The sequence below is a fragment of the Hyaena hyaena genome, unplaced genomic scaffold, assembly GCF_003009895.1.
Source record: "Hyaena hyaena isolate Hyena2069 unplaced genomic scaffold, ASM300989v1 scaffold_523, whole genome shotgun sequence".
Taxonomy (NCBI): Eukaryota; Metazoa; Chordata; class Mammalia; order Carnivora; family Hyaenidae; genus Hyaena; species Hyaena hyaena.
The window spans coordinates 118,578-146,566 of NW_024081150.1; the positions used below are offsets into that span (position 1 = coordinate 118,578).

Consider the following 27,989-nt stretch of genomic DNA (forward strand, 5'->3'; position numbering starts at 1 on the left):
CTGTTTTTAAATTATTTTTAATGTAGTCATGTACTTCTCTAAAGTCAACTTCTCTGTATTACAATGGAGACCAGAAAGGTCTGATTAAAACTCTTACCCCGTTTATTTTATTTTATCTGTACAGGTTGGCAGGGAATAACTTACACTAGAAGCATAACAAAGACATCCACCAATACATGGACTGGACTGGCCCATCTGGTTAAGAACAACAGATGAAATATTTACTTTACTTTAGAAAATGCTGGTTTTGAATTTTTTGCAGTGTATAGCCGATAATATGGAAACGATAGCAAATCACTAGAATGGTTGCAAGAATTCTGAAACTTATGTAGAGACCCACAAGCTCAATTCCTAGCATTTCGCATTTTCTCTACCATTTTATGACTTGTGATCCCCATCACACCAAAACAACCGTGTTTTCTCAGCTATTTTTTGATACTTCTTTCAAAGGATTTTTCTTTTTTTGTATTAGAAGGTAATCTTGTACCTACAGTTGAATCTCAAGCAATGCCCTTTCCAGGAGAAGCTTAGGAGAAGAGGATGGTGGTAATCATCTCCAGATTCCAGTAACATCCTGTACCCTTGGCTGAAGGTACCAGAATACCTTTCCCTCTATTAGTGTCTCTGTGAGGCCCTCTTCTATTATGACATAATAGGAAATGAGCTATGTGGTTGGAGACAAATTTGGTTACAGAGGTATTCGAGGCACTGTGTTAGAGCAATGTAAACATCAAACTAGTGTAAGCACTCTAGAAATGATTTCTATATCAGATAGGAGTTTCATATACATTTTAAATATTTCCCCAAAATACAGTATGGGGGTTAACCAAAGCATTCGGGAGATACCAAAAACAGGATACATCTTGGCTAAAAATACATGCTGTTTTGGGTTAAAGGAGGTATGCAATTCTTTAAAGCAGTCTGTAAACTATCAAGCAATTTCAAATCAATTTGACATTAGAAAATGAATTATACATAACTATTAATTCTGAAATAATTAATATTATTAATTCAGAAATAATAATTATTTCCAGTAATGGTGACATAGAATTTGGGACCAGATGTCAAACTTGACAGAAAAAAAATATTTTTTTAGAACAAGTACTTATTTATAAGTAGAATACTAGTTTAAATTAATTTTCTTGTCTTCTTTAAATGTCATTCCTCTTGAGAATGTTACCCAATAATTTTTATTTTTACAGGCATAGTTCTATAATTATGGGCATCATCACCCTCTGCTTCATGCTACGGCTATTAAATAATTATCTTAAAATAGACTCTGAAGAAATTCTTGTTAAATAACTGACAATGACAGAATCTTGGCAAAAGTAAGTCAATCCTATAACTGGAAAAAGAACAGATACCGAAAAAAAAATCCAAAACAGAATACCTGTAGGATTTCATAAAGACTAAGTATTCCCTATTATGGAATTGCAGGGGACATCCCAATTTGAATTCAAAGAAGAGTTAATAAAATGACCATAGAAGTTTATCAGATTTTGCCACAGCAAGGATTATATTGTTTCTGCTCACTTTACTTTCAGTTAAAACATTTTGGACCTTAGCTAAAGGCTTTCTATCCCCATGGCTCAGGCACTGAGGTCACAAAGAGCATGGTAGAGAAAAACACCATTGGAGGGAACACCCAAGCATGATGGATCTTAGAAGCTGTCCTTACACTACAGAAGTCAGAGGCACTGAGCAATTAACACTGAGAATTTTGCACGAACATTTTAGACAATCCTTTGGGTCTGTGTTCCTAAAACTGATTCAAAACCAGATGTAGACTGTAGAGAGAGAGGCTCAAGGGGAGAATGGGAGACTGGGATTTAGGATTTCTAATGTTTGTAATTTAAAAATATACACAGAATATGGCAAAATGAAATTTAATTGGCCAATTTTATAGGAAGAGGAACCATCCTATCAAAATTATATACTCATGATCAAAAGAGAAAATTTGAAGCATGATGCCTTTGTTATTGGTAAAACTGACGAATATTTAAATAATAGTTTAATAGGAGTTCCTTAGGCTTATCAGAAACAAAGGTAAAAAACAGTGTAATATCAATTTAGACACAATAATAAGAATAGACCAATGGAAAATATGTTTGTGATGACTTTTCTTAAAAAGGCAGTTTTATGTGAAAAAATAAAATGATTAACCAACTTTTTAGAGGTAAGATACAGCTCCACTCCAACCCTACCCCCAAATATACCTCGAGGGTGGGTATTTTGCCTGTGGCAACATGTAAACAAATGTTAAATATATTGTTTTATGGCATGAGGCATCATCAATTTTTATGTGACGAATGACATGAAAATTCAGAGAGACCATAAAATCAATCCATCATTCTGAAATTGTTGATCTACAAAATGACATACCTGTATTTTTACAATTGATTCAAAACCAGGAGTGGCTGTGGAGGGTAGAAATGTGATTCCGAGTTTCCATTGCTTTTGTAAATGAAAAAGGAACCCACAATTATTATCACTTTTTGTTTTCATATTACTGACATATTTTATCTAAAAAAACAAGGCTAAATAGTTTTTTTTACTGCATTTTAAAAGAAATATTTAATAATGGCAACCTTTAATTTCTCCTTGTGACCATATGCTAAGAAAAATGAAATGTGAGACTGAACAACGAATCAATTGCCAAAATTTTGTTTGAACAGGAAACCTCTGGAGATTCTCTTAATCCCAACCGATAATGTCAACTTCTAATTGGTTGGGTGAAATTTGGCTAAATGACTCTTCCAGCCATCTGTAACAGACACATTTAATTTCATTGGTCCAAATGCTGTTTTTCCACACTTTCATTTTTCTCCCAGGGCATTTCTTTTGTACTTTGTCACTCACAGTCCTGTTCTTGTCAATTTGCCACTTATTAAGAATATAAAAAGGACATTAATATACAATATCCCATATTTTAGCAGAAGTCTGACTCTCACACTCTCATAACCTTATCAGCAAGTAAGCCATCCTAGGACAGCTTATTGGGTGTATATAGCCATGACATTCTTAACGATTGATTTAGATTTCTTTATTGTGTACCCATTGTTAGCTAATATGTCCCCCCAATGCAAAGCTAAAAGGACAAAAATTCTATAAGAAGTAAATCTAATCTTTAAGAAAAAAACTGTCTTTCTATATTTTCCCTCTAGTGGACTATCCCTTTCCTCCATGTGACATGGTAATTTTTGCTCTGATTTAAAACCAATAATCATCTTGAATACTTTCTTATATACTCATCTTTGTAAAAAAAATAACACAAATTGAGCATCCATGATAGTGAGACCACATAAAGAAATCTCTGATCTTGTTTGGAGGGGTCTCAGAGACAACTGGTCAATTCTTTTGAACACTGTTGACTATTCTGGTTTCTTAAAATAGATTTTTCTGGCAGAAAAGCAAGATATGTCATTATGCGTGGTCTACTCAACAACAATTTTGTGGTTTGTTGCTGTTTGGGGAAGTAATATGGGGGTTTTGATGATCAGTTCCTATGCAGAGACTAGCAGCCACATTTCTTCTCTGCTGGTTTCTCCCCATTTAGCTTTCCAGAGTTTCCACCGTTGACAGTGTCGGGAACCTGTGTCTTCTCTACACACTGTTCCATTCGCTTCATTATTAAGTCCAGAAGGGTTTCCACAGCTTTCTCCACATTCTGGCCAGTCGCTGCACTTGTTTCAAAATAGGGTATACTTGAACGGAAGAGACGACAAATATTTTTGAGAGAAGAAATCAGAAAAGATACAACAAGATGTACAAATGAGTCACACATGCAAAAACCATGGCTGGCTGAAAGATTGTGTAATAATCATGATTTTGCCAGCTGAGTTGAAAATCATTCTTTTCTCAGTTAGTAAAAGGGCTGCTTTTCCCTACGGGTATCACCAATGTTGTGGACAAGGAAATGGATACAGTAGGTACTCAGGGATTTGAAGCTAAGGTATTACCACTGTTTCAAAAAAATTAAGAGGGTAGAGATACCTCAACTAGTGATAAATATTACCATTAAAATATCATTTCCCTTTTAATCAATTATCTGGAAATATGACTTAGAAATTAAGCAGGCACTGAATAGGATATACATGTAAGCAAAGAGTCTATATTTATTTGGAATCAAAAGTTTCAAGAAGACACATTTTCAAAGCTCTCAGGAGAATTCTTCAGTAAAATATTGGCAGATAGGATGAAACTGTTTTAAATTTAAAGTCTGTGTTGGAACTCAATTTATAATTACAGAGGGTTATTTAACATTTTTTTAATCTGCCATTTAAGCTCAGCTTGGATGAGGATGGCAATATTATGTCCACGTTAGGTATTATTTCTGAGAGTTTTACAGCTATTTGTTGAAAGGCAGTAGAATATGGTGTTGAAGATCATGAGCTCTGATCTCAGGTTGCCTCGGTTGAATGCAAGTTCTGCTACTTAACAACTACAGGATCTTCCATTGGTTACTTAATCCTTCATCGATTCCATGCCTCAATTCTTTGTATATAAAATGGGATGACTCTAGATCTTCTACATATGGTTAGGAAGGGTTAAATGAGTTAAAGTCTAGGGACAGTTAGCACATAATAATTTCATTACTTCATTCATTACATTACATTCATTCAGTCACGTAAATGACTCACCCGTATTTGTCAGCCAGGTCCCTGGCTTGCCTTTCATTGACTTCCCTCTGCTCTGGTAGGTCTGCCTTGTTGCCAATTAATACTATATCTGGATTTTCACAATAAGCATTTGCTTGCAGTTGGCCTTAGGAAGAAAGCAGATGGACCCAGCACGTTAGTTATAAACAAGTGATGTCTAATGACTGCTCATACTTCAAATTCCTTTTTTTTTTTCATATTTCATATTCCTAATCTAATTGTTCACCTCCAGCTTGGCTGCCTACTAGTTATGTTATATTAGCCAAGTCACTCCACTCTTCCAAACTGCAGCCTCCTCATTGGTAAAATGAATGAAGATAATGTCTCACAGATTGCAGAATGTGAACATAATAATAATTTATATGACCCACCTATATGGATCACATATCAGTGCTCTTCTGCATCTGGGGAAAGGGACATACCACTTCATATTATTTGTTCCTCAAATAAAAGTAGAGATTACAGAACATATTTTTTTTAAGTTTATTTATTTATTTTGGGGGGGGTAGTAGGAAGGAACAGAGAAAGAGGGAGAGAATTGCAAGCAGGCTTCATGCTGATATTGCAGAGCCTGATGTGGGGCTAGATCTCACAAAAACAGTGAGATTATGACTTGAGCCCAGATCAAGAATCAGACACTTAGTTGACTAAGCCACCCAGGCACCCCCAAACAGGATTTTTAAATGTGTAAGTTTGCTCTTTCCTTTAAGAGACTGCTGCTACATTTCTATCTCCTGAAGTCCAAGGTGATGATCTATAAGAACAGAACATTTCTGAACCGCCACAAGTTCATGTAGAAATAATTTTAAGACAGGTTTTTCTCTTTTCTCCAGGGTACACTGTTCAAAAGAGAGAAGAAAGAACGGAAGGAATAAAGGATAGACTGGAAGAGGGTTGGGGGAAGGAGGGAGGGAACAAGGAAGGAAAGAAGGAAGGAAATGATAAGAAATCTATCAACCTGTGCTTTTGAAATTACAGAGATGACTGTAATTTCTATCTCAAGGGCTGCTTATGAAACTTTGCTAAGGGAAAAGACAAGGATTACCCTATAACACTAATTACTTGAGTGTTAAAAATTAAAATGTTATGAGACATGCCAATGAATTATCTTAAATCTCAACAGTATCCTTCAGGAATTTTTTTTAAATAAGGAAGAATTTTATCTGCCTTGAAAAAGGATGAATAAGTCATTCTCTGAAAAATATCTAATAATCTTATTATTTATCTCCTGAGAATCTAATAATCCCACCAAAATTTGGATAAAAAATACAATAATAAAAGGAAATAGAGATAGATCCTAGGATAAACACTGAATTGGAAAAGCAATTAAGGAAGTCAGAATTTGTTGGTATTTTTCCCCATGGTAGCAAGTGCATTATCAAACTTGCATTTAACGCAATTATATATATTAATTATAAATAATATGTAATAAGAGTAAATAGATATTTTTTGAGCACTATTTTGTGCCAGACACTAATCCAGGCTTTGGACTCTTGTAATGGAACAAAGCAGACAAAGTCTGCACTTTTATAGAGCTCCCATTCTAGTGGCAGAGAGTCAAAAGGATTAGTAAACAAAGAAATACATACTATAATGTCAGGTGGTGGCAATGACAGAAGGAAATATAAAGTGCATTGGGGAGATACAAAGTAAGGAAGAGTACTAGTTTAGACGGGTGGTCAGGGAAGGCTTCCTCCAGGGGATAAATTGGGTTTGAACAAAACCTTAAACAAGAGAAGAGAGCTAGTTCACTCCATAAAAGGGAGCTGAGAAATCAAGGCAGAAAAAATCAGAAAGTTCAAAAGCCACAGGTAGGAATATGCCTTTTGTCTCCTTCAGCCGGAGAGACATTTGGCTGGAGGCCAGCGAGCTGGGGCAGAATAAGAGTTAATTACACAGGAATCCAAGGCCTTATGTCCATGGCCTTGCAGGTGAGTGAAGGACTCTGGATTTTATTCTAAGTAATTTGGGAGGTCCCAGAAGGACTTTGAGCAGGGAAATAACATGATCCATTTATTTAAAAAAAAAAAAAAAAAAATCACCCTGGCCATAGACGTCCCCTACAAATCTAGAAATGATGATTCACTGGTCCCATAGGATAGCTTGTATACCCCATTAGGAACAAAACTCATATTTGTAATAAAAATGCAAACGAAATGTTCTCTTTAATGCTATATCAATTTTTTAAAAAGGAAATCAAATGCTACTACCCTGGGCTGACATATGTCCATCTGTCTTTAGTAACTATTTAGGCTACTTTAAACTCAATGTTATATCTAACTTGTATGCATTTTTCTATTCAAGGCCCCTTTACATTTAAACGTTTTTTCCAAAAATGTACAATTTCCATGTGAGATGACTGACACACTGTACCTTATCTTCACATGGCTGGTCTGCTCTTGAGGAGTTTCTCACCAAATTAATCCATTGGTTAATTAATCCCTCAGTTAACCCATGCGCAAGGGCACACATTTTTAGGTGTCAGTGAACCCTCTCAGAAAACACTGCTGCTTTTCCCTGTCTCCTTTCCAGGTTAGATGTGGCAGCTCACATAGTTGTAAGAAATCTTTTAAGGCTTATTGGATAAGTGGAATTAATAGCCTTTCCATTGCAATTATAATGACTTTGAATATAGGTGGTGATGGAGCTACATAGGCTTCTTCTAAGATACAATTCCAAGTCACCTTAGGTGAACCACATTAAGGCCATCACTTTGAAGGTGAAACAGGAAATGCTAAACCCATGAATTCTCAAAGCTAATCAAAGTTAACCCAATCTGGTTTCATGTTGTGAAGCAAAGAAGTTGAGGCCCAATGTGGCCAATGCAAGTTAGTTAATCCCACTTACTCATCCAGTTTCTGACATTTAAGAAACTCTGTTGACTGGTGAGGTCAAACATTAATAAGAAGCCCATGGCATCTCTGAAAAATGCAGTGGTGAGGCTCCGGAATCTGCCAAGAAAACACAGTGGATAGTCCTGGAAGTTAGCCCACAAACATACTACAATGACAACACACACAACACTAGTTTACTTTGAAATGTGAAATCTCCATGGCAACCCTCATGGATTCTTCTACAGAATGAGAAAGTGGGTAGGAAGAATGCTAAAGGGTCAGGGGAGGACCTCTAGCTGTAGACATTTTTTAGGACCACATCCTGGCTTTATGGTTTAGAGCACTTATATACACAGAGTTTGTAACATTCAATCACACACTGGCTTACACAGCCCTTGGATTTGTTAGGCCCCTTATTGGCTCATGGATATATTGTGGTCTACAGCTAAAATGGAAGCCACTTTCAAATGGGGACTTTAACTTAAACTTTTCAATCTCCCTTGTCTGTGCCTAGAAGAACGCTTGGCACTCGGTAACCTAAAAATGAATGCCTATGATTACATGCAGAAAACCACAACTTGTTAGCAGCTGGAGACGGGGTTCTTTTGCAGAGAAAAAACAATATTGGTGAGAAAACTCTTTTAGAAGCATTCTGGGGGTAGAGCTGAATTTGAGTCTGGCATCCATGTCTCCTGAGAAAGAGGGAAAAAAACACTGAAAAAAGGAGAAAGAGGAAGATGATTAGGGGAAGCAAAGCAAGGTCAGAGAAACAGTAGGTGGAGACAGAAAGCAAGAACACTCATCTCTAATAGAGGATTTTGAAGAATATATTCTGTCATGTACAGTGTAAAGACTTTCTCCTCTGCTCCTACCTCCTGCACCCCAAAATCTTCAGTGAAACTGAAGGTGTGCTTAGCTCTACTTCAGTGTTAAAAATGGGCAAAACAGAGACCACACAGAGGGATCAGAGAAGGTCTGGGCTATACTGATACAGAATTGAATTTGGAAATGGGTATTTAGAAAGGCACAGAACTTTGAAATACAGAATACTACTTCCTATCCTAAGTGTCCTCCTAAGTTTTGGACTCCTATGTTAGCCTATTTGTGGATTCTTGGTTTCCCTGGAGTCTTATTCTTAACCCCCTTCTGCATTACTTACACTCACTAAGTAATCTCTTCCATTTCCCTGGTTCAATTATCACCTATGTGTTGGACCCCAAATGAATAGGTCTAGATTTGTCCTGTCCTTCATGCTGCACACCCAATTACCTGTTGTATGGAATTTTCCAGTTGGAGGAAACTGAGGCAACTCTAACTTCCCATGTCTAAACCCAAATGGGCCCCTCTTCCTAATTTCTTCTTCTGTCAATGCATCATCATCCTCAGTGATGCCACAGCTCTTCTTTCTCCTTCACCTACTATATACAATCACCAAGCATCTCCTAACCTTCTCATTTCCATCCATCTGCTTTATTTTTGAACCTATTATCTTTCCCCTGAATAACTTCAACAGCCTTCTTAACAGACTTCTTGTCTCCAGTTTTGTTTGGGACCCTCCCCGTCATGGAGGTTAAATACCAGGGCTACTTCCCCCTGGTTATATAAATCCTCTGCTGAAAACATCTAAACGATGATGCGTTGCTCTTAAGATAATGACTGAACTCTTTAATAAGCTGTCAGGCTCTGCAGGAACTGATCCTTGCTCATCTATCCTGCCTCATCTCCTGACTACCCACAGGCATACCAATCTTCTTTTAGTTCTTAGAAAGTTCACTCTCTCCCCTGGGATCTCACACATGCTGTTCTTTTTGTGGGTAACTTTGCCTTAATGCTTCTTCAATCTCCCACCTGTTTAGCCTGGATAAGACTCACTCACTCATACATTGTGTATGAGTTTGTGTGTGTGTGTGTGTGTGTGTGTGTGTGTGTGTATCTATATCTATATCTGTATCTATATCTATACCTATACCTATCTCTATCTATCTATCTATCTATCTATCTATCTATCTACCTATCATCTATCCATCTATTATCTAGCTAGCTAGCTAGTTAGCTATCTAGCTATCTATCAGAGGAAATATCACTTTCCCAAGCAGCCTTCCTAACACCCACATCTGGGTTATAGGCTCCTTTTGATGCACCTGCTTATCACCCTTTGTTTTCCTGATATTGTCCTAAGGCTACATTGCAATTGTTCCTTATCTATTCAAATGCTACCCTAGACTTGTGAGCCCCAACAGGAAAGAAGTTGTATTTCCAACTTGTTATCCATTACATTTTCATGGTCTTGAACATAGTTTTTGTTCATGAAATGTTTGTGAAATGAAGAGAAAAAAAGAAATAAAGAGAATAGCAAAGAATATAAAATTACAAAAGATTTCAATGATTTCAATAGAGAACAGTTCTTTTAATACCAAAGAAAGGAGAATAGGTATTTAGTGACTATTGATTCCCAAGTTTGATTTCTTTGGTAAGGCATTAATCATGAAAACCATGAAATACCAAAAATTTGCCTCAATTTTTTTCTGGTGGAATCACTCTTACCAGTTTCTGGAAGCTCACAGGGAATATAGCGCTTTTATGAAAGTGTTCTTTCTGGGGACTATTTGTATTCACAGAATTGTCTCCTACTCAACCACAATAGTGTGGCTAAGACAACTTCTCTCTGTTCTCTTCCTGAGAGAGAGAGAGTTGTGTATGTGTGTCTCATTTAAGGACAAGACTGTACGATATTCCCTCTCATCGCCCATAGCACATGACGAAGTTAATTTTAAAACATGTTTTTGGTACAGATTTCACTGGGATAAACATTCTCGCATCCACCGCAACACAGGACACTCTTGCTCTGCAACAGGCTGATATCCTGGACCACTCTGCTCCCTTGTTATGCCCATTCTTCCCAGGTTTCCTCCAGGGGAAGGGTAATTGATTTCCAGTTTTACTCACCAATCTCATTCTGTCCAGTAGTCAGTGGGGTGGGGAAAGCTAGAACCACATCAAAACAAACAAACAAAAGGAACTGATCCCAGAGTTACATTATTACTTTCTCCCTCACTGGGAACTAAGGCCGTGCCCTCTATCCTTGAGGTTTACGTAAGGGGTATGATATCTTCTCTTGTTCCCAGGATACCGCTTTTATCAATAAGCATTATCTTATAGAGATGATGCTGCCAGATGTTTTTAGGCACAGGGTTGAGGTGTGAGACACTGTTTATCGTATTGCATCGCTACACCTTGTACATATACAGAATGCAAAATTCTCAAGGGATGAATAACCCCAGTGTTACTGAGACTATCACTAGTATTCCTCACTTTCCTCACGGAGCAGCTGCCTTAAGGGGGCAGAGGAGAGAAGCCTACCATCACGCTAGGCTGACATGTCATGTGTGAGGACATATGGGAACCACATTTTCTCATATTACTTCTTCAAAAATGAATTAAATTGGTCTATAAAACATACATCTTTGTGACAACAAAACTGACATATGAACAGAGATTCTTGTGAGGAATGACTTCAGAAGAACTAGCGATGTTGAAGAATGTGTGTAAATGGAATTCACAGTCAAAAGAGCTAACAGAGAGGGCCCGGCACCTCTCCTGGCGTTTACACTCACTGAAAGCGAGAACACTTTGGATGCATTTCAAAAACTAAAGTGTTTACAAGCATAAACATTCTAAGACATGTGATGCCGGATTTGGAGGTATGTGCCTACTAAATATCTTCCCTGACAACCCACTGCCAATTTTTATTTAATCTGATATTGAAAAGCTTCACTAGCGCGTGGTCTTTAGCATGCTGAAAGCTTGGATCTCCAAGAAATATATTTTCATCAAATAACGGAACAGTATCTCCAGCTCTAAGCAAACAAGACTCTTGTCTACTGAGCTTGCCTTGCCTTGGACATTGTATCAGAGAAGATGCTAGGAAACCAAGCACGTCTCTGCCCTGGTAGTGCTGACAATTTTGTTGGGGTGAGAAGGTCACAGGTGAATCAATAAAAGATTCACCTTACTATAAGGCGGTATATAATTAATTGAGTAACTTAAGGGAGAGAAGGATCAGTGTTGTAGGGGTTCAGAGCAAGAGGAAGTTTGTCTCAGGTGGGTGTTTAGAAAGGCCCCCCAAAGGAGGTAGTACGTGAGCCAGGCCTGGTAAAAGGGGAGGATCAGGGAAGGTGGGAAGGGAGGAGAATATTCTAGCTAGAGAGCAATGGTGTGACCCAAATTTTAGAAAACTAAGCCAGTCAAGTGGCACAGGATAAAGAAATGAGAAAGGTCTTACCCGCCTTTCTTTAATTCCCTCTTCAGGTTGCACTTCTACTCATGTCAATTTCCCATCTTAACTTAATTAAATGCTAAAGAAGATTTTTTTTTTCCCATTAGAAAGTACAAAGACAACACAAGGATCTTCAGAGATTTTTGAAGATCTGATTTTTGAAATCGTACCAAATGCACAACGCTAGCTATGGTCAAGGAACTATAAATAACTTATTCTTATTTCTTGATATAAATGTCTATTTTGAAGCCAGGAGAAGAGTTGCAGATCATCTGACTTTCAAGATCACGTGCGGCAGTCACTTTAAAGTAAGTTTTCTAAGCTGTTTGTAGCTAGAAACAAAGTAATTTACTATTACCGCTCTTGTCCCGCAGTGTCCCATAGCTGAAGATGCACCTTAAATGCCTTTCCTGATGATCCGTCGGGCCCCTGGGCATTATAAACCTAAAAGATAAATTTCCATCAGTTGATATTCCTTTGGATTTTGTCAACATTTAAATTCTCCGGGTTCACTCAGCATGTTTTTTCTCAATTACTATAATCAAAGTTCAGAGTGCAGAATAAATATTTGCTCTGTTTTTTTCCAGAAGTATCACATAGACTCTCACTTTTAAATGTCAAGTACAAGTATGATTTTCAACACAATTTAGGCATACTGCAAACTTAAATTAGACACCTTCTGTCACTTCCTCATGGAGGCAGCAAACATTAGATTTAGGACCCAAGTTCTAGGTTCAAGTATCAACCCTTCATTTCACTTCTTTGAACCTTATTTTCTTACAGCAAATTGAGACCCACAGTCTCTTCCTATTTTACAGAGTTCCTACAAACCTAAGTAGTAGATGTGAATGCACTTCTAAAACAATAAAATGCTTTACTAATACCTGAATATCTTTTACTGTGACTTGGACTTTTAAAACGACCTGCCCATGAAATATGCACAGGCTTTCTTAATAAGTTTACACAAGATATTTCAAGTCTTCCTTTACTAGCCATTTTTCCAAAGGCTCTTGTCTTAATGTTTAAATTTTCAAAACTATGGCCTTTTGACTTCTTATTTCAGCAAAGCATAACAACTTTAGAACTTAACCAGCTCTCCTAAGTATGGGTTAGTAAAAACGTTTAAAGGGAAAACTCTGTAAGGACTTCTACCTAGACGAGTGGAGGCATTTGGGAGCGGTGAAGTCACAGGAAAATCCTGGAGGGGTTAGAAGAAGGTTGCTAAGAATGCATTAAAATGTACTGACTTTCAGATCAGGCACAAGATTTATAAGGAACCATGAATTTAACTTCTCAACCACTATTTCCTCCCCCCCCCCCACCACCACCAATTCTCAAAGAAAAGAGTAGACTTGTTACATCAATTGGACGCAGCAGCCATGTTGGCAATCACAAATACCTTGGGTGGCAGTAAATCTGGCTAAGCTTATGTGTCTATGCTACATGTCTCACATGTCACAATATCCTTATTCCTGTCATTAGCGTCTAGCATAGGAGCAGAAAGCAGTTGTAATTCTCACTTAAACTCCCCTATCTTGTAAAATAGCATGGACTGGTCTCACATTCTGTTCATAATAAGCTAGTGATTGATAGCTGAGTCTACACATAAATACAAATGCGGCAGGAACTTACAAAGCTCATGTTCCAGCTATTTGCCAATCATCCTTTTATTAACTTCTCTCTTAAGAGTGGAGAAATGAGCAACACTAGTTCTTATTGAGAAGCTTAACTCAGATCAAGAGTGAATGTTTTTGCCACCTGAATGATTTGGGTTTTGAAAGATTCCTAGAGAATTCATATAAATCCATAAACTATTTATTTGTCCTGTAGACTTTTGGAGGCAAGTCATCGTGCCACTCAACATTTTTCTTAGCAAACTGTTATTTATGCTTGACAAAGTTAAAAATATTCCACATTGAATTACAGTGACAGGTTATGAATTTCCTGCAAAAATAAAAAAAGACTCCTTGCAATGCAGTAAACATAGCTCCTTAGTTCTATTTTATATGGGGGCGGGGAGTCGACGACAAGGTTAACATAACAGTATGGTTAAAAACTCACCACACGTTTTTCCCGAAAGTCTATTCCTACTGTGGTGATAAACTTGGGATTGAACTTATTGTCTGTGTATCGATAAAGAAATGTCGTCTTCCCCACGCCTGAATCTCCAAGGGCCAGGAGTTTGATCAGATAGTCATAGTCCCCATCGGTCATAGTGATGGACTTGGTGGGCCTGCGTAGGAGAGGAAAAATAGTAGGTTATGATAAGAATTGGTTCCCCTTTGCCTTCCTTCAAAACACAACATAAATTTACGTTTCAAGCTTAAAATAGTTGAATATTTCCCTTCTGCCAGATTCTGATTGGACTTGTACAGAGCAGCTTCGGAAGAAAAAGCACATCTACCATCTCACTCAGTACAAATGTTTTTACATCATGTCGGTTAATATCGAACAAAAAGCTATGTGATTATAGGGTACCCACAGTAGCCCCTGCCCCAGCAAGAGTACAACTTAAAGAGCCACAGCCTTTGTTTTAGAGCCAGTGCCCTTTGGGATCAGGAGTATGGTGCTAGGAAGAGAAGAAGGTCACAGGAAACAGAAAAGCCTGCCCAAGATGATGCAGGTAGGCTAGGGAGAGATTGAAATCATACATGGGTAGTGGAAGAGAAAAGCCTAGGGGAACATTTTGCATCTAATCATGCATAATGAGCTTTCTATTATGTGCATACAAAATATTCCTTTTTAATTTAAAAAATTTAACAACTGAGATGACAACCTTTAAAAACATTGATTTGAAATCATTTCAAAAGCAGTGTCTAACAATCTTCTGTTTTGAAATAGCAAAGCCTCTGTTCTCCAATGGCAAATCTGCTGTATTTGGCAAATCTGCTGACTGTTTTCCAGACCCTGAAAAAGGAGAAATCTAGTAAGAAGCATAACTATGGTAATTCTGCTGGTATCTCACCTGCTAGAAGGAATGTCATTTGCCATTTTTTTTCCATTGCCCTGACCCCCTTTGCCTCAGTCTTAATTTCTTCTGTTACAATACTACAGGTGATGCCATGGGTCAATGCCAAGAACACCTACACTGGTAATACCTTTGAATTACACTACCACCTACCAAATGCTTAATGACATTTCCACTCCGAGGTCAGCAAAATGATTCGCTATTTGGTAAAACTTTCTGATTTGTGAGTTGTAGAAATGGGTTTATTAGAGCCCATGTAGAGAAAGGCCTACAAAGACATTCCTAGAAAAGTATCTCTCCTATTATGAAATGAACGAATATTTTCCCACTTTTACAGATCCAGAAAACATCATACTTTTCAGTTCAGGGGCAATTAAAATTAAGTTTCAACAACAGGTTATCCAATAGACATATCTAAAAATTGCTAGATAATTCTAATCATTTCCTACCTGTAAGAAAATGGTGCATATGTTCATCAATTCAAACAAAACTTTATTTTTTATACTGTCACTTTAGTTAGTCATCAAAACTAAAAGGTTTCATATCTTTGGATAAATAATGATGAAGATGATAATTAGGTACTTAGCAAATCAGTATCATTACATCATTTGGAAGATCGGCAAGTGTTTTTACATTAGAATTTTCTAAAATTTGAACCCTAATGCTGCGAAATCCTGCAAATTTATGATGGATGCATGTTTCTTTAATTAGTGAATTGTTTTTGAGTTAAAGTGTTTTGAGAACTGCCAATACATATTTTTATGCTAAAGCTCTCCTCCCCTATAATATGCTCTCTTCACTGAGTAGGACTCTTACGGTGAATGTTGGCTGATGATTAATGTTCTCTTTTTTTGTTGTTGCTTTTGCTTAGTATCTGTACAAAGTATAATCACTGCTCTGGAAGAAATGCTTAGCTTCTATCAATAACCAGTCTTCCTTAATAAAAGGGTATGGGTTATCTCAAGTATTGACATGAAATTCTTCTTGGGAAAATGTCTTCAATGACAGTCTTTAAAGCAGTGATTAGTTCCGAGTTTGGATGGTCCTGAATATCTTACTAGGACTTTATAGTTGAAGATGTTGCCGATTCTAGTCTTTGAGCCAATGGGTTGCTAGAGGAGATTGCTACCAGAGTAGTATAATTTCCCCCCATTTGGGGATATCAATGCCACCATCTCTCTGCCTTTTTCTCTCTTTCTCTACCAAACTTACTCATGTGAAACTCCTCTGCAGGATGATAAAGTCTATCATTTTACTAGTAGTACTGGGTGACATTGTTAATTCTCTTGGGAAAGAAAGGTTAAGTTTTTTCTAACTGAGATAAAAGTGACCAAAGCTAAATTCTTCCCTGACCACATGTGTTGATTAGGGGGAAGAAGTTAAAGCTATTGGCTGCCTAAATGCAAAATAAAGTTGGAGGATACTGTGGCTCCCTGGAAAAATGAAAATAATAGAGTCAAGAAGATTTATCAGCATACTTTAAAATTTTGCTTAAAGTTAACTAAGTTTTTTGTAATATTGTCTGTGACACTGTTAAGAAAAGCTACATCTTGAGCAAATCTAGCTAAACATATTCAATATATAGTAGCAGGCCCAAAGATGAAAATTTTTTCAATGTAATTTATAATCTAGTTTCTGATAAGGGATGTATACACCTAAAACTTAAAGAAGCAAGAAAATACAACATAATTTACAAGATGGGGAACTTGCTTAATTGATAAATGAGTCAAATAGTTGTGTTTTTCATTCACACAAAACAGTAATCTTCATGGACTGAAGTGGTCTGTGAAGATTTGTAGAGGAAGATGAACTTGTATTTAATCTTATAACAAAGGGAGGACTTAGATATGAGGAAAGAAGACACAGGAGCACTGCATGGGAGATGCCTTTCCACTTGCAGAATGAGACTGTCACCACTAGCCAGCTACATGACCTACCACATATTCCTGATCTGCAGCCAATTTGTTCTCTGTTGTTGGTACATAAACTTGCTTGGAGGAATACTGGAGTTGCCTCCCAGCCAGGCTCTAATCCAGAGTGAACAACTGGCTCACCATGGATCAATTTCACGGTGGCCCCACACTGGCTCTTTTCTGGAAGTGAAGGGTTGTTGCATACTTTGTGGCATTTAACAAAAATTCCACCCAAAATGAATGCAAAGCTTGGCCCTATGGAAAACCTTTATTTAGTGTCTCCAGTAGACCAGTTAAAGAAACTGACAAAGTAAACTCGGCATGAGATAGTGTGCCTCTTAAGGTTCTTTCCAAAGTGAATTTTATTTCTCATTCTTATATCACTACTCAGATATAGTTACTTAGTTTGGTTCCTCTTTTATTACCATGTGATTTTCTGAGTCCTAAAATCATATGACCTCAATATTCTATCCTTGGCATGGCAAATATGACACCACAAAGGAAAATTAAAGCCTTGGCAAGGTTTCCTTTTCCAAGAACTGAGCTAAAAAAAAAAAATGATCTGGGAAGGATCAAAAAGCTGACAAGTTTAGCAGTATTTACTCCTGCACAATGATTGATGGTCTTGTCAGTTTTTGGTTCTATGGATCTAAAAGGAAAGAAAAAACGGAAGATTGCTGTGCTTCAGGAAATATGTGGACTTTCTACCATTATCACTGCGTCACAAGCTATACCACAAGAACCAGAAGGTCTTTTCAGATATAGAAACTGAGGCATCATTCTCAGAGCCCTTCATTGGAAGGTAAGGGGCTCGGAAGAGCAGGAAGGGTAATTCAAAACACTTGTGAGGCTCTGCTTAATGAAGAGTCTCAGAGGAAGAAGGAAACCTAAGTAATCCTGTGGTCTAGGCCTCAGTTTTCAGATGAGAAGTCACGTGCACAGAAGTTAGACGATTTGTGGGATGACAGTTCCTAACAAGAAAACCTAAGACTCTTGTTCGTTATAATACAATAACAAGAGATGACGAAGGGCACTACATAATAATTACAGGGTCCATCCATCAGGAAGAACTAACAATCATAAATGTCTACGCACTGAATATGGGAGCTCCTAAATATTTACAACAATTAATCACAAACAGAAACAAGCTTATAGATAAGAATGTGCTAATAGCAGGGGACTTTACTACTCCGCTTACAGCAATGGATAGGTCAACCAGACAGAAAATCACTAAAGAAATAATGGACTTGAAAGACACATTGGACCAGATGGATATGACAGTTATATTTAGAACTCTATATCCTGAGGCCAAGGAATTACTTTCTTCTCAAGTGCGCATGGCACATTCTCCAAGATAGATCACATACTGGGACGTAAAGCAGCCCTCAATAAATATAAAAGAATGGAGATCATACCATGCACACTGTCAGATCATAATGCTTTGAAACTTGAAATCAATTACAGGAAGAAGTCAGGAAAATCTCCAAAAACATGGAGGTTAAAGAACACCCTACTAAAGAATGAATGGGCCAATCAGGCAATTAGAGATGAAATTTAAAAATATATGGAAACAAATGAAAATGAAAACACAACAATTCAAAATCTACGGGATGCGGCAAAGGCAGTCCTAAGAGGAAAGTACATTGCTCTCCAGGCCTATTTTAAGAGGTTAGAAAAAGCGCAAGTCCAAAATCTAACAGCTCACCTAAAGGAACTAGAGGCAGAGCAACAAGAACGTCCTAAACCCAGTAGAAGAAATGAAATGAAAAGTGATAAAAAGTAGAAATATTTTCATTCTATGGGGGAAGGGGCTTTTCTCTAGTTATTGACAGGAACATGATTAACAGAGTTAGACTATCTCAAATGAGGCTGCTTATAGTTTCTTTTTCTCTTTCTTCCCCTCCTCTTCCCCAGTATGCCTCATTCTTATTCAACATAAATTCCATTTTCTCAGGAACTTAATATCCTTTGTCTACTGCTGGATCCACAGGGACCAGTACCCTGGTGGGCATGTATTAGGAGCTCAATACATACGTGTTTAGTGTTAGAGCCATGCAAGTGTCATAATTAATGCAATTAATATTTGAGCAGTTGGTGGACGTGGTGTCCCACCTAGTTTAGGACATATTCTCCTTCCTTCCTCAATCGTGAGGTGAATATTTAGATTAAATGACCACGATGGTGCCTTCCGGGTCTAGCTTCCTGAGCTGATTTTTCCATTTTAATTTGTAAAGCATACAAAAACCTTCTCAAAATAGAATATTACATCTCCAAAGAAGCAGTTTCAAAGAATCTAGGAAAACAGAAAATACAGAGGGACTGTAATTTTTGGAAGTGAGATTTGTCTTGGCAGAGAGCGTGTAAACTTGTCAGTTGAATACGTCACGGCTCAGAACTGAGCTTCTCTGTGAATGCATCCATTCGCCCATTGGCACCTCTTATCTTGCATGATAGTCTACGTGACACTGAGGATATACTCTGTTTTCTCTAGAGGGGAGCTTACCAAATGCTACAGAGATGTATGGGTGACTATCACACGGACAGACTTACGCATGCAAGCTTTGGTGTTCTCTGCTACTTTTTCATGTCACAATCTTAAAAATACCATCACAATCTATGACCCTTTGACTTAAACTTATTGTTAATGAAAACCAACTTAACAATCTTAAGATACTTTGGAAAGCTTAAAATAGTAGGCAAAGTATCAGCGATACTACTTTGTAGGTGCTTTAAGTAAAATAATGCTGTCAAACATAAAATGGACAGATGTTCAACATTTCCTCATTTATCTTTATTTGGCTGGTTTGTATTGAGACCCAGGAGAAACATCTTGAGATGCGGAATTCTCATAGCAAAAATTTCATTGCATGAGTGATACCCCATGGGTGGTTCTCACGGACTGACCTTGAAATTCTGCTTCCTGTAATCATATTCATATCCTACAGGTTAGAGTTAAATCATGGACGGTACTCAAGGGCCTATAGTCTCTGTGCATCAGTAAAACAGAATGCATTTTCTGAAGGGAAGAAAGGTGGGGTAATTTAAAAGAAAAAAACAAAAAAGTTTTCTTTAGTATATGCTGTAGCACTTTGTTCTTTTAGGAAGGTCTTATAATTCTCATTTTGATTCTTCTTAATGACTATGTATAGTTAGCCTATGTGGAGCCTATATAGAAAATTCAAACCCAATTATAAATATAAATCAATATCAACTTCATCAAACAGCCTTTACTTAAGCTGACAATGTGTTTATTGGAGCAATCATATCTACTTTAAAAGATAAAAGTATCCATTTTGTTTCATTCAATGATTAAGGGATCCAATGAAATAGAGATAAACCAAGAAGCTATTGAACTCTGAAGTTCAGTTTACTTACCCTGAAAATAAGAGATAAAAATTCTAACACAAGTCAACTTTAACTTAATTTGCCTCTACTGATGTATTAGTCTCACATTCTTTATTATTCTCACATATTAAACTCACTTCTAAGGCAATGAATATTTTATTTGTCTAAATGTTTTTTTTTTTTCTCAAAAGTCACATTTTTCACCCTTTGGCTTCACTTTGTGGGAAATTTTGAAACTGTGTGAGGGTTTTTCCCTTTTATTTTCTTTACTTTTTATTATAAGGAATTTCAAACATATATACAACTTGAGGGAATAGTAGTGTACATCAGCCAGCTTATAAATTACCAATATTCTTAAGTCTATACACAAAAGAAATGCAAACAGATATCCACACAAAACTTATACACAAATGCTCATAATAGTTCCAAACTGGAAACAACCCAAATGTCCATTAATGGGCAAATGCATAAATAAAATGTGGCATGGCCACCCAGTGGACTATTACTCAGCCACAAAAAGGACATATGCTACGACATGGATGAACCTTGACAATGTGCTAGATGGAAGAAGCCAGATGTAAAAGGTCACATAATCTGTGATTCAATATATATGTAATGTCCGGGATAGGCAAACTCATGGAGACAGAATATAAGTTAGTGTTTGCCAGGGGATACAGAGAGGAAGGATGGAGAGTGACTGGTGAGGAGAAAGAGGCTTTTTGGAAGGGATAATGAAAATGTTCTGGATTTAGGTAATAATGGTAGCACATCTTTGTGAATGTACTAGAAACCATTGAGTTGTATACTTTGAAAGGGTAGATATATGAATTATAATCGGATGAGTTGTTTTGAAAGCCCAGCAAAGTAAGAATATCATATTTTAATTTACAAATGTCAATTTAAATTGGGGTACCTGGGTGGCTCTATTCGTTGAGCATCCAACTATTGATTTTGGCTCAGGCTGTGATCCCAGGATCATGGGATCAAGCCTTGCATTGGGCTCTGCATTGAGCTTGTAGCCTGCTTAATATTCTCTCTCTCTCTCTCTCTCTCTCTCTCTCTGCCCCTATTCCCCACTTGCATGCTCTCTAAGAAATTTTTTAAACTAATTTAATTAATTTTATTAAATTTATTTTAAAATCCATTTAAATGTATTTATTTTGCATAAAATTAATTTAATTTAAACTTATTTTAACAATAACTTTCTTAGCTGAGCTCTACTAGCTAGGTGTTAATTACTACTTGTTTACAATGAAGTCACTTACTAGTAAGAATCATGTGTATTCAGATCATGATACCTTCCTGAATGGAAAGGGCCTGATACACACTCTATGAGCCTAAGTCTCACATTTACAGTAATTTCATATTTAGAAAAATATTCCTTATTTGACAGGGTCCTGATAGCCAATCTACTGAGCAGATGTGCTCACAAATCCAGAATGAGTAACTGAATGATAATCAGTGGGGCACAGCAGGGTAGACTGGTTGTCAGGAGCCTGTAAACTAGCACTGGAACCGAAGTTGAGTGTACAGAAAATCCAGTGGGTCCCAATGTTCCTGGTGCTCAGGGTTTACCTGTTCCACTAAAGTACGATAGAAGAGCAGCCAGATTTGGCAACTGTTTTTCTCCCTCTTTTTTCACCTTGAGGTATACCTACAGGAAACTACTCCAAGAGTCTGAGACTCTTACCCCCCTTCAGCAACTCATTCTAGAGTAGAGAAACCCCTTGGTCAAGAAAAGAGTCAGTCTATCTGATTTGATCTTGTTACAGTTGAGAGCAATTTCCTCTTGCTGATAGCCATCTGCAAAGCTTGGCACATAGCTAGTGGATTCCTTCTGCTGACACACTATTACAGTGCCCTTACCATGCTTTTCCAGCTACATGTCATTTAGTTCCCTCACATCTTGTAAACTTTGTTTCCTTGACAATTAGGAGTAGTCCTCAACACATTATTTACTCACTGGAAACACATATACTCTATACACTGAAGACATTGCATACATGTTTGAATTAAGTAAATTAAGCTTTAAGAATTTTTCCAAAGATTAAGTTCTTGACCTGGAAAGGTTTTATGTTTGTCTTCATAAGGGAGCTATATGGCTTACTTTTTATTCGAGAGTCCTACTTAAAAAAAAATAAATAAAAAGGCTTTTGTGGGTCCTTTCGCCCAGGACGTTAACTAGGGAGCAAGAAAAAGAAACGTAAATTCCTTGACATTCAGTGAAGACTTTTCATGGAAAGAATCTTTGACCTATATCTCTTCCAGGACTGGGAAAATCCTTTGAGGCGATGCAGCACATTAGGAAGTGTACAAACAGAGGCGGACATCTTCCCTGAAGCCAGTCAGCAAGAACCGAAAATGGGTTTTCCAACTTAGTGGTTCTCAAACTTGGCTGCTTTTAAAACTCCCTGATGCCCACACCATGCCCTGTATCACATAAATCTGACTTTTGATGGTGACACAAAAGCATTCATATTTTTTTAACGCTTTCCAGATGATTCCAATGTACAGTCAAGTTTGAGAACCACCACGCCACCTTTTAGCACAGAGACTCCTCACTGCCAGTGAATGACTCCTAATTTGAACGGCGCACATAACCCCTAGTTTCATAATATAGCTAACAGGAGAATAGAGTGGACCACATTTATGAGGCATATCATCTTCTAAGACAGTGGCTGGTTGATAAGATGGTTCCTTTCCCACCATAGGTTCCTGCCTCAACGGACCCACCAGCTCCAGCCACCGGACAGTTGCTTTCCCTCATTACGACAAGGGCATGCCATCCTCTATGAGAGCAGTCAATCTATCTCTGTTATGTGACATATGGAAAATATTGAGTGTATATATGTAAATTAAAGCTTCAGCTCTCAAGGTTTCCACATGGAAAAAAGATATGGTTTTAAGCTAAAGAGATGAGCATTTAATAAGATGTTTTCCTAAGTTTTCAGACATTGGCCTAATAATCTTGCAAAATTGTGATCATTTTCCAGCTGGCTGCTGATTTGAAGTCTTGCCAAACTTATACTGCTTTGCTTCATTATCCGAGAAGGGGAATACTAATCAAAATTTCTGCCCACAAATTCTGCATCTCTGAAATGTGAGGAAGCCAAGTTAGATCGCATCTATGGGCTCACATATCTATAAAAAAAGAATGAGTTCCCTATTAATACAATTTTCTCCTTAAACCTAATTCTAGCTAACTCATAGAACCATGTAATTCCAAAAATAAAAAAAATATATTAAAAAATCCAAGATCTCTTTAGGAAAAGAATGTTGGTTGGTTGTTGTTTTAAATGATATTTAACAGGAAGCATTATATGAGCTTAATAAATGCTGAAAAAGAGATTATATCTATAAGGAATGGGATTAGTCCAAAGAAAGTGCTTATTTGTGTCAAAGATTCTTCCTATATTATGTACATGGTTATGTTAATGGAAATTTCTAGATTAGAATTTTATTTCTTCAATGTGTATAAAGCTGAGTAGAAAATACAGAATGCTATTATATGTGGTTCTTAACCCTTATGTCGTTGGAAAGAAAATAAATAAATGTTAAATCTCTTCATCTGGTAAATTATTTGAAATGGGCCCTACACCAGAAAATCTATGTCTCTAAATTTAAAAGGTATTCAGAGAAGAGTGAAAGACTCAGAAAGCACCCCCCCCCACAAATAATCCAGTTAAAAAATGGGCAGAAGACATGAATAAACATTTTTTCCAAAGAAGATATCCAGATGGCCAGCAGACACATGAAAAGATGTTCATCATCACTCATCATCAGAGAAATACAAAGCAAAACTACAATGAGATATCACCTCACACCTGTCCGACTGACTAAAATTAACACAGGAAACAATGGGTATTGGCAAGGATGCGAAGAAAGAGGAAGACTCTTACACTGTTGGTAGGAATGCAGACTGGTGCAGCCACTCTGGAAAACAGTATGCAGTTTCCTCAAAAAGTTAAAAATAGAACTACCCTATGACCCAGAAATTGCACTACTAGGTATTTACCCAGTGGATATAAACATACCAATTCAAAGGGATACATGCACCTCGATGTTTATAGCAGCACTATCTATGATAGCCCAATTATGGAAAGAGCCGAAATGTCTAATGACTGAGGAATGGATAAAGATGACATGGTGTGTGTGTGTGTGTGTGTGTGTGTACATTCACACACACAATGGAATAAATGGAATATTACTGAGCCATCAAAAGAAGGAAATCTTACCATTTGCAATGAATGGATGGAGCTAGACTGTACTATGCTAAGCAAAATAAGTCAGTCAGAGAAAGACAAATACCATATGATTTCACTGATATGTGGAATTTAGGAAACAAAACAAATGAACAGAGAGAGTAAAAAAGAGAGGCAAATCAAGAAAGAGACTCTTAAGTATAGAGAACAAATGAGGGTTACTAGAGGGGAAGTGGGTGGGGGATGGGTGAAATAGATGATGGGGATTAAGGAGGGCACTTTGGATGAGCACTGGGTGTTGTATGTAAGTGATGAATCATCAAATTCCACACTTGAAGCTAATATTATACTGTATGTTAACTAACAGGAATTTAAATAAAAATTTGGAAAAAAAGAAAAATTCATAAACAGATCCAGGAGTGGGGACAGAAATAACCAGGAGGGCTTCATGGAGGAGAGATGTGGTGGACTTTGATGTGGGAAGGGAAGAGACAAGGACTGGGATGAGCAGAGTGCTCACGTCCTGAAGGCAACATGTATATACCCCATGGCACTGGATGCAGCAAATATGGCTTAGGTGGAAGCAGAAGCAGCATTCTGGGGGTCCTTGACTGATCGAGTTGGATCTGCAGATCAAGTGTGGACCGTGATGTGATGTAAGACACAGCTGTTGGAGTCCACAGCCCTATGTTTCGAAGTTCAGTTTCAGCCATTGGACCACCATGTGGCCATGAGCAATTTACTTAACCCTTGATTCTTAGGGTGTTTACCTGCAGTTGTTTCAGTAGGTAAAACCACCTGGCTGAATGCTTTCAATCATCATGAATTCCCCTTCTACTCTTGCCAAGAACTAGAGAACTATCAAAAGAAAAAAAAGCATTCTGACCAATGACACAGTATAACACAACCACAACATCATTCATCAATTCATGCAGGTTACTTTGTAACTTAAAATGAAGTCCCCAAATTTCTCAGAACAAAGGTGGTATAGAAATCTTGGGGAAAAGGCACAGCTACATTTTAAAGAGCTCATTTTACTTCTACTTGACAAAGCACTAGATTATTTCAGCTACTTGATCCCCTGCTGGAGCGCTGATTAAAAATACAGTATGTCAACAATGACTAATTACAGCCTTAATAAGCCTATTGTTTACTTCTTGGCAGTAGCCTAATGACTTGACCACTGTTTTAAGCCCACCTAGCATTTTCCGATATAAAACATTTATAATTTTGTCTTTGACAACGTGCACCCCCAGCTGCCACCATTGAGTAAAGAAAAGTCATTATTAGCACAAAGATGTTTACAGCTATGCCCTCCTGTCCCTGCTGTTTAGAGGAATATTCAAGCCTCGACAGAGCAGACTAGAAGGCAGTTTAGTGCCTTGCTCAGAGCCCAGCAGGGCAGGGCAGTTCTCCATTCTTTAATATTCTTTAACTTCAGGGTTGGTGAATAGTTAATAGTTAAAAACAATTTTGGGCTGAGAAAAGTCATGAAATATTCAACAGTGTGAGTGGTTTACCAAAATTATACTTATAAAAAGATTGCTACTCAGAATTTTGCATTCTGCATTGCCCCCTCCCTCCTTTTTTTAAACCGAGAAAGGGACTTTCATGTGGGTCCCCTCTTGACTGTTCATATCCATAATGACTGCTCTCACTGAAAAAGAATCATGACCTCAGCAAAGCAACGCCATGAATTGGAATTGTTGTTTTTTTATAGACTAAGAATTGTTATAAGACAGGTCTTATGAAATTAGCTTTGCCTAAGTTTCCCAGATTTGTTCTAAGATGCGAGAAAACCGGGCAACAAGTTGCAAGAGCACAGCTTGGGTGATGTCATCTCTCATCCCTGCAAAATCACCACCCCGGAGACCCCTCCTGCCCAAGGAAAAACAGGATCACATTTTCCATTAAAGATTCACATTTTACCTTCTGGTATTTTTTAACAAAAGCACAAATATCACAATTCACTACATGAAGTCAAAATACTGAAAGGAAAATGTTAACATTTTAGTTGGAAAAATAAGCACAGGAAGTTTTCCATCACCAAGAATACATTTGCAATATCTGACACTTTCCAGTTTATGGAAGGTCTGTGCATGTCTCAAAGACATTTAGGGAAATAAATCTACTTCCCTTACATCAAAGAAGGCTCTTCCTCTATCATCACTTCTACCACTTTTTAAAAAGGAAAATCCAAATATCTTTCTTTATTGTCTTGTTTGCTATGGTTCCAGTAATAAGCAAAGGGTTTTTTTAGGCAGCTATATTATTATAGCTAATGCGAAGGTTTTCCTGCTGAACTCTGAGCCCATGTGGGTAGGTATTATTATTATTACAATAAGAGGAAAAAATATAAAAGCTAAATGCTTTGCATATTAAATTTCAGAAAACTTCCAGTTACATTTAATAACAAAATAGAAAAGTTTCAGATGTGTTCTATCTATATATTTCTATTGACTACATTAAGATGAATATACTACCATATGTGGCTACAAGGGGTTTTAGCATAAAGCTGGCTCTGCTCTTCTCTGATAATGTGATTCAGCAGCTAATCTTCCCACTCATATTCACACAATGACAAACACAGACTAATATTACGTCCAAACACAGACTAATGTTACATCCATTGTCTTTCCCGGAATTAAGCCAAGGGTGGGACTATAATATTATTCACCTTAAAACCCTTCAACATCCTGTGAAAGAGTAGACTTTTCCTAGGGTCTAAAACAGAAACTAGTTTCATAAATCCAAATATAGGTAAGGTTTACTTATTGAATCACCACAAAGATTAGCAAATGATAGGCTATATCTCATGGCAGATAGGTTTACATTGTCTTAAGCAAAACGAATGAGTAGGATAAAATATGAGGAATGAGTATAAGAATGCAAGCTGGAACGTTTTTCTCCAGCGTAACAACATTGACTGGATTGCATCAGTTGTTAATTATGAAGGATCAGCAGGGTCATCATGAGCACAAATGCATGCACGCACACATGCACATGCTTGTGCACGCACGTGCGTGCGCACTTACACACACACACACACACACACACACACACACACACAGGCACACACCGGCTCATCGAGTTTGAAAAGATCCTGGGGCCTGTGCATACCCCTCCCTAAAAGCCACTCTTCTATTTCACCTGATTTTGTCAGAAGACACGTCTGCTCTGAATGTTTATGGAATAAGCCAGAAATATGTCCCTTTACAATAGAGATTGCATAACATATACAAATTTGAATTTTTTCTATACCTATAACTCAAAGTAGGAGAGTGAGGCCCTCTTTTTTGTTGAGTGTTTGGTGCAATGTACCCAACATGCCAAATCGCCTGTGCCTGTAAAGAGCATGCTGAGTACTTTGGAGAGGACTCCTAGGTCTCCGCACTTGGTACTGATTTCCTAGAAGGACAGAGGAAGACAGAGGAGGGAGATCTTTGTACAAGGAGCGAGGGGAACATAAAGGCACCGCCTGTCATCAGCCTTGTTCAATCAACCCTGACAGATCGCCCAGGTGAGGGCCTCAGGAGCCTGGGTATTAAATGTGACCCAGGGCGCTTCAAAGGAAAGATCAAAAAGTTGCCTGGGGACCTGACATGTCAATGGCCTCTCTGATTCCTGCCTTTGATAAAAACTGGGACAGCAAACACATTTACAGAACCTCTGAATGTAGAACACTAAACCCAGGAGAAAGGAGGAAATGAAAGAAGAAAATGGAAATATAGAGGAGATGGTTTAGAAACACTTAAAAAGCAACAGTAATGAGGCATGAGGTGAAAAACTGAGA

The 27,989-nt window shown here is 37.6% G+C and overlaps 1 protein-coding gene across 1 annotated transcript in view; it reads right to left on the minus strand.

Annotated features, from left to right (window-relative positions):
- Nucleotides 1–2,603: 2,603 nt before the first annotated feature.
- RAB27B (RAB27B, member RAS oncogene family) overlaps nucleotides 2,604–27,989 on the minus strand; it is a 52,612-nt gene continuing 27,226 nt past the window's right edge. The window contains exons 2-6 of the mRNA XM_039255260.1: nucleotides 13,830–14,001; nucleotides 12,127–12,212; nucleotides 7,506–7,609; nucleotides 4,641–4,764; nucleotides 2,604–3,704 (exon numbers count right to left, since the gene is read on the minus strand). Of these exons, the coding sequence (XP_039111191.1) occupies nucleotides 3,515–3,704; nucleotides 4,641–4,764; nucleotides 7,506–7,609; nucleotides 12,127–12,212; nucleotides 13,830–13,982 (657 nt within the window). The 5' untranslated portion in view covers nucleotides 13,983–14,001 and the 3' untranslated portion in view covers nucleotides 2,604–3,514. The remainder of the gene's footprint in view (nucleotides 3,705–4,640; nucleotides 4,765–7,505; nucleotides 7,610–12,126; nucleotides 12,213–13,829; nucleotides 14,002–27,989) is intronic.